Source organism: Micropterus dolomieu, linkage group LG09, assembly GCF_021292245.1.
Source record: "Micropterus dolomieu isolate WLL.071019.BEF.003 ecotype Adirondacks linkage group LG09, ASM2129224v1, whole genome shotgun sequence".
NCBI lineage: Eukaryota > Metazoa > Chordata > Actinopteri > Centrarchiformes > Centrarchidae > Micropterus > Micropterus dolomieu.
In genome coordinates, this window is record NC_060158.1 from 17,303,675 (window position 1) to 17,320,273 (window position 16,599).

The window sequence follows — 16,599 nt, forward strand, 5'->3', positions numbered from 1 at the left end:
AGTCAATGTTCTGCTTTATGTAAGAGCCGCTGAACGTAACTGTTAGCCTGCTGTCCATTTTCATTTGTGCAAGTTATACCCCCACGCGGTGTCCATGGCGACGGTATGTCAACACAGCCCCTGTCGGAGGACGTCGTGCCTGTGCGGCTTCCCAACTATAAAAAAAAAAAACCCACCGAAATGTCCGCTATGAACAGAAAGTTGATACAAACTCTCGCTGAAACTATCTCAAAACAAGTGGAGCACTGTGAGTATTCAGTTAAAACTTATGTAAGCGGTATCTTATGCTAAGCTAGTCTGTTGTACCAACAGGCGCACCTGCCGCTATGCCTATGTTCAGTTGTTTTTAATTAAGCTACCATGCAAGTACATAAAATGTAAATATCATACAGCTTATATAACTGCTATTCCAACGACCCCAGTCAATAAAACAGAGGTTGAGTGCCTCATCCGAGAGTTTAACGTGCTTCTTGGGGAGCCGACCATCCCTGGAAGAGCAGCTAACGGCCTGGACAGAGGGAAGTTCAGGAGCATATTGCACAACATCTTCGGGATGACCGACGACATGATCATGGATGGAGGTATTCTGTCTATTGCTCGATCTATATATAAAAAAAAAGAAGACATTTGCTAGTGGCACTTTGATGCTGTAGACAAGTATACAGGATGACAAATGTATCATATTTGGAAGGACAAAACATATAAGATTCACAAAAAACCAACAGCAGTTTGGATGCAGAGTAGTTAACATGTTACATATTATATGTCCTCCAGTCTTCAGGACATTTGACAAAGACAATGATGGCTTCGTCAGCATGAAAGAATGGATTGAGGGACTGTCTGTTATTCTTCGAGGGACCTTGGATGAAAAAATAAAATGTTAGCTCTCAACCTTACACCCACACAAATAAAAATTCAGTTTTACAACCTGTAATGCAGGTAATAACGCTTTCCTCTTTGCATGGCTCAGACTGCTTTCATGTGTATGACTTGAATGGTGACAACTACATCTCCAGAGAGGAGATGTTTCACATGCTGAAGAACAGCCTCATCAGACAGCCCACAGAGGAGGACCCTGACGAAGGAATCAAAGACCTGGTGGAGATCACACTCAAGAAGATGGTGAGGGGATGGATGCTGCTGACCTATTGGTTTAAATGTGTATACCTGTATCTCACTAATGTATCAACACTACAAACACATTTTTGTTTATTTTTTTAGGACCATGACCATGATGGCAGACTATCGTTCGATGACTTTGAAAAGGCAGTGAGAGAGGAGAATCTATTACTTGAGGCTTTTGGAACATGCCTCTCTGACACCACGGTAATTAGAAATGAAAGGGTGTTTAAAAACTGTAATAACTTAAATTTGTAAGTCAGAAATGGTTAACCTGACATTGTATTTTCCTCTGTTTTCAGAGTATCGAGACATTTGAGCAGCGTGTATTTCAGGAACAGCTGGAACTATGAAGATATCATATTCATGCCCATTTTCAGTTCTTTAATAAAAATGTTAACAGCTGTATGTATTGTGATGCAAACACTTGTAAAAAAAAACCAAACAAAGTAGTTGTGATCTCTGCATAAAGTCCAGCGCCAAGGCAGCTCGCTTGATCAAATACGACGACGTGGTTTCACCTTCTTCTCCACTGGTTTGAGGTCAGGAACTGATCCCACCTGAGAAAAATTACACAATTGTTTTTACTGACATGAAAACAGGCATTTAGACCACAGTGAAGAACTTGTTTTATTCTTTATTCCACATCAATTTATCAGCTACCTGTTTCATTGTGTTCCTGATCAGGCTTACAGTTGTGTTCAGTGACTTATCCTCCATGTCCAGTTTAGGTGGTTCTGGTAGCTTTGGCCCAATATGTGGCTCATTTTCTCTAATCACAACAGCTGGTGAATGCTCCGCAACCTCTCCCATCTTACGTTTCCTGTTCTCCAAGTGTGTCGTCCTCGGGACAAATTTGACTGCAGAAGACTGATTTGAGATCAGTCTGTGTTCTGTGCCTCGGGCGCTGTCCAAAGAGGTTTGGCTGGAGCTTGAACTCTGCACTGGCTCCTGTTTTGTGTCAATGATGGCATTATGTAACGTCCCCATTTTGTCCTCTGTTGGTATAGTCACATGTTGATATTTATGTCTGTAGTAATGATGTTCCAGGGGAGGTAATGGCAGTAGAGGAAAGCCTGAATAATGGCTGTTGTTTGAAGTCTCCCGTGTCTTGTCATTGTCAGTGGTTTCATCATGTCTGGTGATGATCGCCTCTGATGTGGAGGCCGTTGTGTCTGATGATGTGTGCTCCTGGTTTACTGCTTTCTTCTGTTCCTTTTCTTTTGCTTTAATAATATTACAGAAAAACAACATAGTTCAAGGTCAGGTTAATTTGTCATCCAACTATGTACAACTGACAAAAGATCAGACAAAACATTAAAAAATCTACAGAAAATATGAGTGCAACAGTTCAAATAAAAGTGCACTGAAAGTATAAGAACCACATAAAATAAAGTATATACGTATATGTACAAACAGGGCTGGGCGATATGGCCAAAAATGTTATCACAATAACAAATTTCATACAATTCGATATTGATAATTATCAGGATAAATGTCAAATCATTATTTCTTTCATTATTATTTCAAGTTTAAAGGCTGATTTTTGCTCCTGAGTCAAAGTTGAAGAAAGCTATTATTCTGGTCAAACACTTGCCAAACAACAAATCTGAGGTAGAACATTCAAAACAATTATAATTAAAATCTATTTTCAACAAATATGCATGGGTAATCCCTTTTCCTCAACAAAATGAATATCTTAATATAAACATTAAGTGTGAATTCTTTTGTGATTCAAATGAATTACATCAAACATTTATTGAACATTTGATATATTGTTATTGAGGAAAACTATATTGTGATAATTATCATTATTGGTTTTTTTGCCCATCCCCAAAGTATCTATGCACCTACCTATATCACATATCAATTTATTTGTGTTTTCTTTAAGAGTATTCCTATATTAGATGTTAAAGTGTACCTTTATTCTGAACAGCCCTTATTACATATCTCCTCCTGTCCTGCAGCTTTACCCTGGTGTCTTCCACTGTCTCATATTCTGGGACGTAGCACACATGCAGCACACCACCATAGAAACTTTTCTCATCCATGTGTCGTTTGGCTGCTCTGGACAGAAGAGAAAAAATGTAAAGCAAATTATTTAGCTCGTCTTTTCAACTTTGCCAGTATAATGAACTAGGTAAATTACATCCTGAACCTGGCACTGGTGAGTTTCTGGAACTTGACAAGGTAGACCTCCGTGAACTCTTCAGCAGGGTACTCGTCCAGGGGCCTGTACTCCTCCACAGCTCCGTACAGTGCACACAGCTGGATCAGCTCTGTCATAACTCCAATGGCTGGGACCCCTTGCACCATCAGGTAACGAGACTCTAAATTGATGGTGTACACCTGATAAAGGACAAGACAAATATGATGACACTTGCTCTGCAATGTCTTTGCAATACTCAGTTAGATAATTTGTATTGTCCAGGCAACATTCTGGATGTTTACCTTATAGATAGGAGTCGCAGCGAGACAGTTTAAGATACTTTGTTTGTTTCTTACTTATACTTAGCATAGTCTTACCTTAACAGCTTTCGCTTTCCTCCCGTCTCTATATTTTGGTCGAGAAATGCATACTTTCCGCTGTTCGTGGTGTTTATAAACCTCTGGGACGCCCCAACACCCTGAACTGTTTCTAACAGGTGCCGCCATTTTTACGGAAAGCATTTTTGTGGTTGACGCACTTCAAAATAAGAGCTCATTCTCCCTTGAATACGTATGCTTCAATTGCATGTCCATGTGTAATATCTTATTTTGAAAAATGCTGAGCTCGATAATCACCTGCTTTGGTCTAGCTGTGCACGCTCAGAGCACATCAATGGAGTAAGAGTTTGTTACACATAACACGTTAGCAGAGCAACCTACCTTGCATTTACAGAAGAGAACAGGCTATGTGAAAATTATGTTCAGTAACCAAGGCATCCAACCCGTAACTGTTGTTTTTAGCAACACGAAAAACTGCTTTCTTCATCTCCCCTCCAAGTTGGTGTCGCATCTTTCCCTGAACGAGGTAAGTTAGCTCAGCTAACTGTCAGTGCCAGCTAACTTAGCTAGTGGAAGTTTAGTTAAACACCGTTCAGGCAGAAGCCTGTTTACAAAAATGTTTAACATGTGCTGTTCGTTTCCTTTAAAAAAAAAACCAGATTTAATATTGCTGTCAGTTAATTTCTGAGACATTTTAAAAAGCTGTCAAAGCTGTCTCCCATTGTTTACATTGCGAAAGTACTCAAGGCTATAGGCTCATTATGTCTACGTGCCCCTTAACATAAACTGTTTAGGGCCACATGAAAGGCCTGCTGAAGACATCTTCTGAGTGATCTACCAGAAGACTGGACACACTTAACTGACTGTATGTCAGTCAGAAAAAAGGCATCTGTCAACATAAGGGGGCAGAAAAGAGTTGAGTGATGTCAGCAGAAGAAATGGGAAATTTAATGCATGTAGGTTCTTATTTGCTTTCATAACAGTTTATGCAATATTCACTGTTAACACATATCGGGAAGCAGATAAAAAACATTCTTATCAAAGATGCCAGTATTTTCAACTATTATTCCAATTTCACTTGACAATTTCTGTAGTAGTTCCCTTGCAATCTCACTTGGTGGTGACAAAACTTTATGTTTGAGATGAAACAGGAGACTGGGTACTGCATGGTCTTGCATCTTGTTTTACTGTGATCTATTAGCATCTTTATAAATCCATAAAGACCATTATCTTTTTAGATGACAATTGTGTGGAATAATTTGAAGGAGCGCGAGATAGTCCCCATGACAATTGCACAAACTTTTCTCCTTTTCTATTTGAGAATTATTGGTTCAACCCTGCAATGGTTAGGATTGTTGCCTCACAGCAAGAAGGTGGGTTCGAACCTTGGTCGTCCCAGGCCTTGCTGTGTGGAGTTTGCATGTTCTTCTCATGTCTGCGTGGGTTCTCTCCGGGTGCTCCGGTTTCCTCCCACCATCCAAAGACATACAGGTTGAAAGGAAAATTGGTGTCTTTAAATTGCCCTTAGGTGTAAATGTGCGAGTGTGAGTGGTTGTTCATTTCTATGTGCCCTGTGATGGACTGACGACCTGTCCAGGGTGTACCCTGCCTCTCGCCCCGTATCAGCTGGGATTGGCTGCAGCCCCACGTGACCCTGCACGAATAAACTGGTATAGATTATGGTTGGAAGGAATCAAACTTGTTAGTTCTGTCATTGATTGCTTGGGCTGTGCAAAACAAGGAGAAACTGTTTGCTGGCAGACAAAGGAGGAAGATAATCTCTGTGTGATACATCCTGACAGTCTTTTGACAGTGAATACAGACTAAGTGTTTGTATTGACTGAATGGTTGTGTGGTTTCCCTCAGGGCTTCCTGAGACCATGTCACCAGGTCTCATCAGTGCATCAAGTGTTTGTGGAGCCTCTGTCATCTGATGACTGGGAAATCTTGGTGGGTGAGCCTAGTGACTTACAGTAATTTGTAGCCAGGGATGGAAAGAGTACTAGTAAAATTACTTGTGTAAGAATGTACTCCGAAAAAAGTGAAAAGTACATCAGTTAAAAGGCTGGACTATACACAGAGCCCTTATATCCAACCAGTAAGTACATTTCCAATAGAGGGGCACTCCTTTGGGTACAACTGACTATCAGTTCTAAATGAGCTATAAACACTGCGGCAGGTACAGCAAGCATTATTAAAGTATATAAATTTAATAACCTGCCACTACAAAGGAATACACCAGGGACAGATTTGTGGCCCCAAACCACATGAAACAATATTTTTTTCATCTGTTTTCTGTGACTGACACCCCCAGGAGCTCCACAGTGCCACGCTGGAGCAGCAGCTGTTGGATCAGATCAGAGTGGTTTTCCAAGATGCCGTGTTTCCTGTGTGGGTGAACAGCCACACAGTTATCTACATCAGAATAGGTCAGAGTTAATACAATAATTATTGTCTTTTGTCAGTACCAAATATTGTTTTAAATCTGCCTTGTGTTCTTCCAAACTGAGAAATGAATGGGGAGAAGATACTGAACATGCACGCTGATGCCTGTAGAGTTTGTGTCAGTGCTCTGAAAGACATATTTATGAAGACCAAAATGTAATGTAATGTTCCATTATGTAGGCCTAATAATGCTAAAACATTGTGTTGGTCTGTGGTTTCCACTAGTTAAGCCTACTAACTTAAGCAATAGTTCAACTGCTTATGATTAAATTTTCTGTATTGGTCCTACCGAGGGACAATATAAATGAACATAGTATGATCTGTTTTTAACTCCGTGCAGCATCGCTTTTACCATCTGTTCCGTATGGTCGCTTGGAGCAGTTCACAGAACTAGTTGTCTCCGCTAAGAGCTGCGCTGGAATTGGTAACCTCAGTGATTCTTCTGAGAGAACCGGCGAGAAGCAGCATTTCCACAGACAGCAAAGTATGGATCTTTCCTCTCAATCAGGAAAGTCATTAGAAAGTCCCTCCCCTTTTCCTCAAAGCCACCAGTGGGGTGGCATAGCTGACCTGAAGAGCCTGCTACGCTATATGATAACGGGTACTTATAACCCAGTTAAAGAGCTGCCACCTGTACCCGAAGTCCCTGCCCTCCTCACTGACTCTGTCTACAGAGTGTGCGGTGCACCTCCAGACTCTCTTTCCACTATAAGCCACGTTGCAACTGGTGTCATTCATTTATTTCCTTGGAGCCATGGAATGAATGCTGGGCTAGCTGGAGGAGGTCAGTCTCCAGTGACTTATGGCCTGCTTTCCAAAGTTGTCTCCCCTAAAGAAGCGAGGGACAAAGCCAAGCAGGCCATGGAGAAGAAGAAGGCCGCAGGAATTAGTAAAGTTGCTGCTACTGTGGGTGAAGGAGAGGAGATGAAAGAAGAGGAAGCCATGGTGGTCAGGGTGGTGTGCCATAGTACTGAGAAGCTAGTAGGCAAGGAGATAAGTCGCAGCAAGGGAGAGATCCACAGTGGAAGGGTATGGGTGAGTATTAAGTCTTGTTCCATTTGTCCACTTTAACCTGTGATTAATATGGGTCCTCTGCTTCTTTATATGCCGTAATATATCTCTTATAAAAAATGTGATTTTCAGATCCCACAGCCCCTGACTATGAGGTTGAATATCATCCCACATTCAACAATTAGAATTAAGCCAGTCAAATCAACTATCAAAGTAGCCTCCTCTATTCGCCTGCAGCCCCTGAAACCACTGGTGAGTGGTTACAGTGTGGTGTAAAGAGATTCTTTTTCATTTCATTTATTCAACTGTTAGTCCTCAAATCGCTAATTTGTCAGTGGTGCGTAAGATTTAATCTACCCCTTTCCCTTGTGTCCATGTGATTTCTTCAGCCTGAGGAGGATGATGATGAGATCCAGACAGCTTTCCTTGGTTGGCTGCACACTCAGAGTCACGAACCTTTAGCCTGTCTGACTGCACGGTCTGGCAACATCCTCCTACATGGAACTGATGGTGATTCATTTGTACTTTTCTTTTATAAGTTCTTTTAAAATTACCAATATACTGAATACCAGAGAGACTAAAAATCCTAATTATGCACATATTAAAATGCATTACTTAAATACAGTACTTAGAGCTGCAACAAAACATTCTTATTTTTATTATTTCATTTTTATAGCAAAGTTAGAGTTTGCTTTAACTGTGCTGAAACCAGAACCGGAGAGTGACCCTCCAGATCAGCTGTTTTTACTAGCATCTGCTGTTGTCCAGAAGGGAGACATACAGGTACACATGTTAATATTGAATATGCTTGATGGATTGCTGCATGCAATTTTTATCCTGTGGGTTCTGTCAAACCCTCTGTGGTGCTGCCATGTTTTCAACCTACAGGTTGACAGAAAGCCAGTGACCGTGACAGCTGTGAAATCTGTCACTGAAACGGCCAACCCAGAGCTTCCCTCCCTCAGTATTCTTGGGTACGTGTGTTGCTATTTGTTAGCTTGTGTATCTTTGTCAGCATACATTTCTCTCTGTATGTCTCACTCCTTTGTCTTTCTCCAGTGGGATAGATGAGCTCAGTAGGACTGGTTTTGAGTTCATCTCCCACAGCCTTCTGGGTAGTCCCCTCTCACGAGAGTTTGGTACGACTGGGCGGGGACTCATTGGAGGAGCTCTACTTATCACTGGTGCTAAGGTATCTCTTTACATTACCATAATACTACTCACAACACAAAATTTTCTACACTTTACAGAGATTAAATTAAAATAGAAAAGAATTGATGTAGAGTGCTGATTTTGTCGTCAGACAGCAAAGTAACAACATACTGTAATGCATTCTTATCCCTAACAATATTGTTTTGTATAATATGTTAACTTGTTGTTATGTATCCTCATAGGGAAGTGGAAAGAGTACTCTGTCTCGAGCCCTCTGTAGAAAAGCTAGAGAAGATCTGGATGCACATGTGGAGGTGGTGGACTGCAAAAAGCTACAAGGTTAACAGATTAACTCCATGAACATAGTTTGTGTCAAAGAAAAGTAGCTGAATGGATTTATCATTACAGGAATTGTGATTTTTCTCTTCAGGCAAAAGGACAGAAACAGTGAGACAGATGCTGCAGGATATTTTTGAACAGTCGGAGTGGAGGCAGCCTTCTGTTGTTCTCCTCGATGACCTGGACCATATAACTGGGGCACCAAACTCACCAGAACATGAGCATGGCCCAGAGGCTCTGCTGCAGCAGCACATTGCCCAGAGTAAAACATTCCTTCTTTATTTTGTATGTCTTTGGGGGGATTTCTGTTTTCATGCTCACAGATAGGCTTGAAAATGATTCCAGACCTTGAAGCTGATTCCTCTCGTCTGTCTGTGGCTGCAGGTCTGAAGGATGCGGTGGATGAGGTGGTGGTTCACTCCAGTCTGTTATGTCTGATCATCACCAGCCAGAGTGAGCACTCCCTCCACTCCTCCCTGACCGAGGTGCAGGGGTCCCACTTCATCCAGGGCTTTGTGCACATCCAGCCACCAGACCAGGTCGACACACACACGCACGCACATGCGGACACACACACACACACACACACACACACACGCACACACACACACACACACACACACACACACTCACACGCAGACACGCAGACAGACACACACACACTCACACGCAGACAGACACACACACTCACACGCAGACATGCACTCACTGGTAAGGTAAAAAGTAAAAACCAACAGCCATCTTGTTTGCTATCCCTTATAGGCTCAAAGAGCAGAAATCCTGCGCCACCTGATCCTCAGAAAAACCAGCCTATCTGGGGAGACCTTACAGACTCTAGACCTGGAAGCTGTTGCCAAGGAAACAGAGGGATACACGCCCCAAGACCTAGGACTACTGTTGGAACGGGCTGTGCATGCCAACACTGTGCAAAGAGGACACAGTGACCACGGTACCAAAATACTTTGGCTACGTAATAAAGTTTCATGTTGTTTATTTAAAGTTAAGCACTTCCAGGTGTGTTAAGCTAATGCTAGTTTATTATGCCACCTTCACATTATTTTTTTGCGTTCCGTGTCTCTCAGGTGTGTGTCTGTTGTGGAGGGACTTTGTTCAGGCTCTCAAGGGATTTACGCCCCCCTCGCTTTGGGGTGCAGACCTCCACACCCCAAGTGGAGTTGGGCTGGAGAAGGTGGGGGGGCTGAGGGAGGTGCGACAGCAGCTAATGGACACCATACTGCTCCCTGCTAAGGTCAGTATCAGTGTAACTAATCACAAGACAGCCAGGTATGTTCTCAGTCAGATGGAAACACCAGAAGGAACAGAGGTAATACAATTAAATAATAAACGTGAATGTGATGACAATGCATTTATCACCAATGATCTTTTCACCATAATTGCTGTTGATTATTGTAAAGATGAGCTATTTGTAGTCTCAACACAAGTGGGAGTGATAGCAGTTTGAATGATGAATGTACAATTAAAAAAACTGAACACTAATGGACTTTAATCCAAAACTTATTTATTTAAAGTCAAATTAACAAGGACTTTCATCACTAATTAAGTTAACTTTAAATTCCAAATAATCAGTTTATTTCATTGTGTTTCATAAAGAACAATAAATATGTTTAAATATGTTTATGATGTTGGATCGAAAGATGTGATAAATGATGGTGATTTGATTCAGCGGATCATTTCCCCATTTAAAACTGAGTTTTCAAGTTCCAACTTAACTTCACTTTTTTCTGATTACATATTAGTTACTTCCATGTCTTGTATTTGTTGTCTTGTGATTGCATGTTTTGATTTGATCTATTTGTGTTGTGTAATTTTTGATGCTGCCAGCCCTCGTATTCTTCAGTCTTTCTGTTGCAATTGTTTTGTTTCAAACCTGACCCATGGCCTTCAGGGCAGAGTACGCCAACACTTTTATGCACAAGTCTTATAACACATTCACTGTTCTTTTTAGAAGAAAGTGCACTTCATACAATAGAGGATACCTCAAAGTTAGTATGTAGTCATTGTTTTGTGTAGTCTTCTTCACGGCGCCTTGTTGGCCAAATAAAGTTTACCCTTGATTAAAGTTATCTAGGCTTAATAATATAAAAATGACTATAATAATAACTACTTGCAAAAAAATAACCACCATACAGGAAATTATCAGACTTTTCTATATTTTCTTATTTTACATGGATGTGAGAATTTTTTTACACAGATAAAATATAATTTAAAAAAAATTCTTAGTAATTGATTGTGGGTCTTTTGTGTGTTTCAGTACCCCATCCTGTTCTCCAGTCTCCCTATCCGCCATCGCTCAGGAATATTGCTGTATGGAGCTCCTGGGACAGGGAAGACCCTGCTGGCCAGGGCTGTGGCCAAAGACAGTGGTATGAACTTCATTAGCATCAAGGTAGGCTGGGATTTGGTTCTGATAGTCAAAGAAGAGCACTGTCTTGTTTTTTTTAATCAGGGCAAATGTATCGTCAGTGACAGAGCATAATTACTTCTCTGTAGGGACCCGAACTTCTGAGCAAGTACATTGGAGCAAGTGAGCAGGGAGTCCGTGATGTCTTCCAGAGGTTAGTGAACATTTTCACATACTCACTTTCTTATGACTCCAGCAGACCTTTATAGTTGCTAGTTATAATGAGTTACATCAAATATTTATAGTAATTGTAAGCTCCACTAACCATTCATGGAATAATTTCCTTTCCTCTGTTTGCTCCAGGGCCCAAGCTGCCAAGCCATGCATCCTGTTCTTCGATGAGTTTGACTCTCTGGCCCCCAGGAGGGGCCACGACAGCACAGGCGTAACCGACCGTGTGGTCAACCAGCTTCTCACCCAGCTGGACGGGGTGGAGGGACTGCAGGGTGGGTCACTTTTTACTGGAAAGAGATGAGAACAGTGATGCCCCTGTCATGTCTGTATAGTAAATATGAAACTACTACCAGCTGCCGGTTAGCTTAGCATAAACACTGGAAACAGCTGGACTGACTCTGTCCATGTAATTAGTGAGCTTTAGAGGTGTTGGTAGGCAGATTATGTTACCTGTGGACGGAGTCAGGCCAGCCGTTTCCCCCTGCTTCCAGCTAGCTAAGCTAAGCTAACCGTCTGCTTTCTCCAGCTTCATATTTATTAGACAGACATGAAAGTGGATATGCATACAGGTATTTCCCTAAATGACAAACTACCCCATTTAATCTAAATAAATAAAAATCCTTCTTGCTTGTGTTTGTAGGAGTATATGTGCTTGCAGCCACCAGCCGTCCAGATCTTATTGACCCGGCCCTGCTGAGACCTGGACGACTGGACAAGTCCCTCTACTGCCCGGCTCCTGATCTGGTCTGTTGAATTGAAATCAGTCAATCACTTTCATTTCAATCATCATTTTATAACACTTTAATAACACTACACTGTGATTTAGATATGTCTCCGTGCTGAAATCTTCAGCGACGATTCCTTGGTATTAAATCCAACCATTGACAATATTTCCAGGAAGCTCGTGTGGAGATCCTGAAGGCTCTGAGCGCTGGCGTCGCCCTGGCTGCTGATGTGGACCTGGAGCAGCTGGCAGCATCGACTGAGCAGTTCACTGGGGCAGACCTGAAGGCCCTTCTTTACAACGCCCAGCTGGAGGCTATCCACAACAGCCTGGGCTCCAGCACACCGCATGTAAGTCTATTGTAGCGAAAAGACAGTCACTGAGGAGCTCATTGTGTTGAAATGGGCTTGCCTTAGGATAACAAAGCAGGAAGGCAGGGAACTGTTGACCAGTCCATTTTCAAATTATTTATGGTTCATTTTGAAACAGCCAAGCAATTTTTCGTCCCTCAAGGCTAATTAAATGAGGAGGTTTGTATGCATTTCAGCATGTGTGAGTGGCTCTGCTGGTTAGTCCATTATCAGTTTACAACATAATTCAAATTTATCCCCAACTATGGTTGACAAGGACATGACTGAATATGTTAAACAGCAAAGGCTGCCAGAGGCAGAATGAGCTTAAATCTAATCTATCTTAAACTGCAATTACACAGTGAAGCCACTTTGCTTGTTCATATGGTTTTTGGGCACCTCGCAGCCCATGCGTATTTAAACTTTCGCCCTCTGTTTCTGGGTGATAATCAGGAGCTGACCTCTGACAGCGACATGAGCCTGTCCTCTATGATCTTCCCAAACACCAGCAGTGGTTCAGATGATTCAGTAGGGGAGGGAGACCCAGGCATGGTCTTGGACCAGTCCTTGGTTCTCCCGGAGCCAAGCCAGCTTCAAGCAGAAGACGAACAACATCGTAGCAACGTCTGGAGACTCTACTTTGGAAGCTCCTATGAGTCAGAGTTCGGGAATTCACCGATTTCAGGACTGGTGAGCAGTGTTGGCAAAATAACCAGAAAGTCTTTTATATTTTATTTTCATTTAGGCACAATCATAGTTAACCAACACATCAAAACATACATGAAACATCAACCTAGTCTTAAACCCCACCCCATCCTTAAAATGCAATGCACCAGTTCCTACACAACAGACTATATAATTATATACATGATATTCATGATAATTTATATTATGTAATGTAATAATTCAATTCAATTTTATTTATATAGCGCCAAATCACAACAACAGTTTTCTCACAGCGCTTTTCATAAAAGAGCAGGTCTAGACTGTACTCTGATGTTATTTACAGAAGCCCAAGAATTCCCTATATAGTAATACTATACATACATTGTTTATCAAGCAGAATGGTATATAATTATCACACTTTATTTTATTTGTTTAATCCATCAACAAATCATTACACCACATTCCTCCCAACTAAAACTACAAGTCATTTTTACAATTCTGTCCTGACTTCAGTCTTCTGCAGCGATACTGATACCTGTCACAGTTATGCATACACATTAACACAGGCCTCTGTCATTATGACTCAATGGTTTAGAAACAGTTATTTCTCTCCCAACTGTTTTTTGTTTTTGTTCCATTTTCTCTCCTCTGCAGAACTCCCAGTGCGTCTCTGGATCCAACTCCATGACCCATGACTTCACAAGGGCGTCAGTTCGTGACTCTTGTGGCTCACACCCTCCTGCCTACATGTCCTCCCTCCGGAGCGGGTATGAAGAGCTCGGTCCGGGGCAGCTGGAGTGCCTACAACAAGACATTAATAACATCAAGAACAACTACAGGAGAGCCAACGTAAGTGACAACAGTGGACATGAAAATATCTAAATGCTGTGGTATTCTGATTATTTATTTTATATTTTCCATTTTATATCATCGCTTTCTATACGGCTTTGTTCAATACAGCAAGATAAATAGATAGATACTTTATTCATCCCTGAAGGGAAGTTGCAGTAGCAGTGGTTTACATAAAATCAAAACAAAAATAAAAGTCACAGTTACACGACATATACAACTTACACAAACCATGCATGGGGGGAAAAAAGGCTGAAACATTTGTCTCTGAGACTAGATCTGTGCAAATGAGTGTAGCAGTATGTGCATTGTCATTCAATACAGCAATATTTAGTATTCAGTTACATTCTATAATACTTGTTGATATATTTCATTAGAATTTTCTATTGATTTAAAACTAGCTTATTCTATTCTACATTACGTGTGTGTGTGTAGGAGGAATGCGTTCAGGTGCACACAGCCTCCACCCAGCCGGGCCTGCTGCTGCGTCCGGCTCATGTGATCTCCGCCCTGGCTGCGACCAGACCGTCTCTTAGCAAAGCCGACTGGAACAGATACACAAAACTGTGAGTGTGAGGACACAGAACTGCACTGCACGGCAATACAAATGACACTTATGATGATATACGAAACCATTGTAACAAAAAAAAAAAAAAAAGTTTAATCTACAGGAAGTAAAGACATTGTTTCACAGCTGTCCATTTATTTTTGGAACAAAGCGAGGTTCAATTGGCTGTGAAATGTATAAAGCATATAATGAGTCACTTAGTCTCACCTACAGGAGGAAATGAAAAACATTTGAAAAATTGGTGTTTCATAGCTGTTGCTAAGTAGCAGCAATAGAGGAATATGAATCATTATAATTCCTCTCACAGTATTCAGCATTTTTTTATTGAGTTGAATTACTTTGTTGCTGAGCTGGAGAAAAGAAATCACACAGTCTGTTGATTTGTCTCGTGTCAAGTGAATGAATAAATATATTATTAAAGTTAGAAAAAACTTCAGGACAATGATGTAGGTCCTTATTTATGTTAGATTAATCTATCAAAGTTGGAATTTTATGGTAACTTAAATGTTCCGTACTTGTATAGCACCTTTCTAGTCTTTTCGACCACTCAAAGCGCTTTTACACTGCATCCACTGAGCCTAACTGCTCAAACGGAAAGTAACATTCACACTCATACACTGGGGGTTCAGTATCTTGCCCAAGGACACTTCGACATGTAACCAGGGAGAGCTGGGGATTGAACCGCCGACCTTCCGATTAACGGCCAACCCGCTCAACCTCCAGAGCCACAGCTGCTCCTGTTTAAAACTTAACAGTTTTAAGATATTACATGTAGTAGTTATAAAACTGTTTTGATAAGTCTTTTTTTGTTTTAAGGTATGAAGCATTTGGAGGTGCAGAAGACGGAAAATCTCTTCACTCAGTCACATTTCAACCTGGACAACGTGTGACTTTAGCTTGATCAGACATGTTGGTTTGAAACTCCTAATTTGTTATTGTGATAATAATTAATAAAAAGCAATGATTAATTGGTCCTTTAACAATCAGTGGGGTTTAACAGTTCCAGAGTATTGATGACAATGTACATAAATAATATGTAATAATGTTTAAATTTTTCTTACTGACTTGATTATGAATGAGACATTCATCTACTTGAAATGTAATTACTGTACATATGTACAATGTCAGAGTATTAATTATGTATTGTTAAAATAATAAAAAAAAAAAATTGTACAAATATTGCCTGCATTACTTGTCTGACTGAATTTTATGTTTACAGCCACTGCATTATACAGTCCCCTCCAAAAGTATTGGAACGGTAAGGCAAATTCCTTTGTTTTTGTTGTTCACTGAAGAAATCTGTGTTTAAGATCAAAAGATGAGTATGAGACAAGAGTTCAGAATTTCAGCTCTCATTTCGTGGTATTCACATCTAGTTGTGTTAAACAGCTCAGGACATACCACCCTTTGTTTGAACCCACCCGTTTTTTAAGTGAGCAAAACTATTGGAACATGAATGATGGATGTTTCTTGTTGCCCAGGTGTTGCCTTTTGGGTTGATTGTCCAAACATTAAATAGCTCTGCATGACTAGTCTAAGTTTTCCTCTGTGGTTCAAACCTAAAGACTGCATTTCCTGTTAAAGAGGATAAACCAACATGAAGACCAGAGAGCTGTCAGTGGGAGAAAAGCAAGCCATTGTCAAGCTGAGAAAAGAAGGAAAATCGACCAGAGCCATTGGACAAACATTGGGCATAGCAAGCACAACAATTTGTAATGTCCTGAAAAAGAAAGAAACTTATGGTGTACTGAGCAACAGACGTCCAACAGGTCGGCCAAGGAAAACAACAGTAGTTGATGACAGAAATATCGTGAGAGCTGTGAAGAAAACCCCCAAAACATCAGTAGGTGACATCACCAACAACCTCCACAGTGCAGGGGTGAAGGTATCACAATCCACTGTTGGAAGAAGATTTGGAGAGCAGAAATACAAAGGCCACACCACAAGATGCAAACCACTCATCAGCAGGAAGAATCGGAAGGCCAGATTGAAATTTGCAAAGAAGTACAGAGATGAGCCGCAAAAGTTCTGGAGCACAGTCTTATGGACTGATGAGACCAAGATCAATCTCTACGAAAGTGATGGAAAGGCCAAAGTGTGGAGAAAGAAAGGAACTGCTTATGATCCAAAGCATACAACCTCATCTGTGAAGCATGGTGGAGGTAATGTCATGGCTTGGGCGTGCATGGCTGCTTCTGGAACAGGCTCATTAATATTTATTGATGATGTAACTGATGATGGTAGCAGCAGAATGAATTCAGAAGTGTACAGAAACATTTTGTCTGCCAATTTA

The 16,599-nt window shown here is 41.1% G+C and overlaps 3 protein-coding genes across 3 annotated transcripts; 2 read left to right on the top strand and 1 right to left on the bottom strand.

Annotated features, from left to right (window-relative positions):
* Positions 1-87: 87 nt before the first annotated feature.
* On the top strand, positions 88-1,621 carry efcab1 (EF-hand calcium binding domain 1). Its single transcript, XM_046059745.1, has 6 exons — positions 88-247; positions 423-581; positions 775-879; positions 971-1,122; positions 1,222-1,326; positions 1,422-1,621. Exons 1-6 carry the CDS (start codon positions 106-108, stop codon positions 1,470-1,472), a joined length of 714 nt encoding a protein of 237 aa, XP_045915701.1. The 5' UTR covers positions 88-105; the 3' UTR covers positions 1,473-1,621.
* Positions 1,489-3,811, bottom strand: rbm48 (RNA binding motif protein 48). Its single transcript, XM_046059744.1, has 5 exons — positions 3,646-3,811; positions 3,278-3,468; positions 3,041-3,186; positions 1,783-2,345; positions 1,489-1,679 (listed from the first exon to the last, which is right to left on the bottom strand). Exons 1-5 carry the CDS (start codon positions 3,787-3,789, stop codon positions 1,617-1,619), a joined length of 1,107 nt encoding a protein of 368 aa, XP_045915700.1. The 5' UTR covers positions 3,790-3,811; the 3' UTR covers positions 1,489-1,616.
* A 125-nt stretch (positions 3,812-3,936) lies between these two features.
* Positions 3,937-15,457, top strand: pex1 (peroxisomal biogenesis factor 1). Its single transcript, XM_046059140.1, has 23 exons — positions 3,937-4,132; positions 5,473-5,556; positions 5,921-6,035; positions 6,392-7,086; positions 7,195-7,314; positions 7,452-7,572; positions 7,739-7,845; positions 7,951-8,036; positions 8,122-8,254; positions 8,457-8,553; positions 8,645-8,815; positions 8,938-9,092; positions 9,316-9,502; positions 9,636-9,802; positions 10,826-10,960; positions 11,065-11,129; positions 11,279-11,421; positions 11,790-11,893; positions 12,047-12,223; positions 12,677-12,913; positions 13,544-13,738; positions 14,174-14,304; positions 15,123-15,457. The coding sequence occupies exons 1-23, from the start codon at positions 4,025-4,027 to the stop codon at positions 15,205-15,207; spliced, it is 3,618 nt and encodes a 1,205-aa protein (XP_045915096.1). The 5' UTR covers positions 3,937-4,024; the 3' UTR covers positions 15,208-15,457.
* The last annotated feature ends 1,142 nt before the right edge of the window (positions 15,458-16,599 follow it).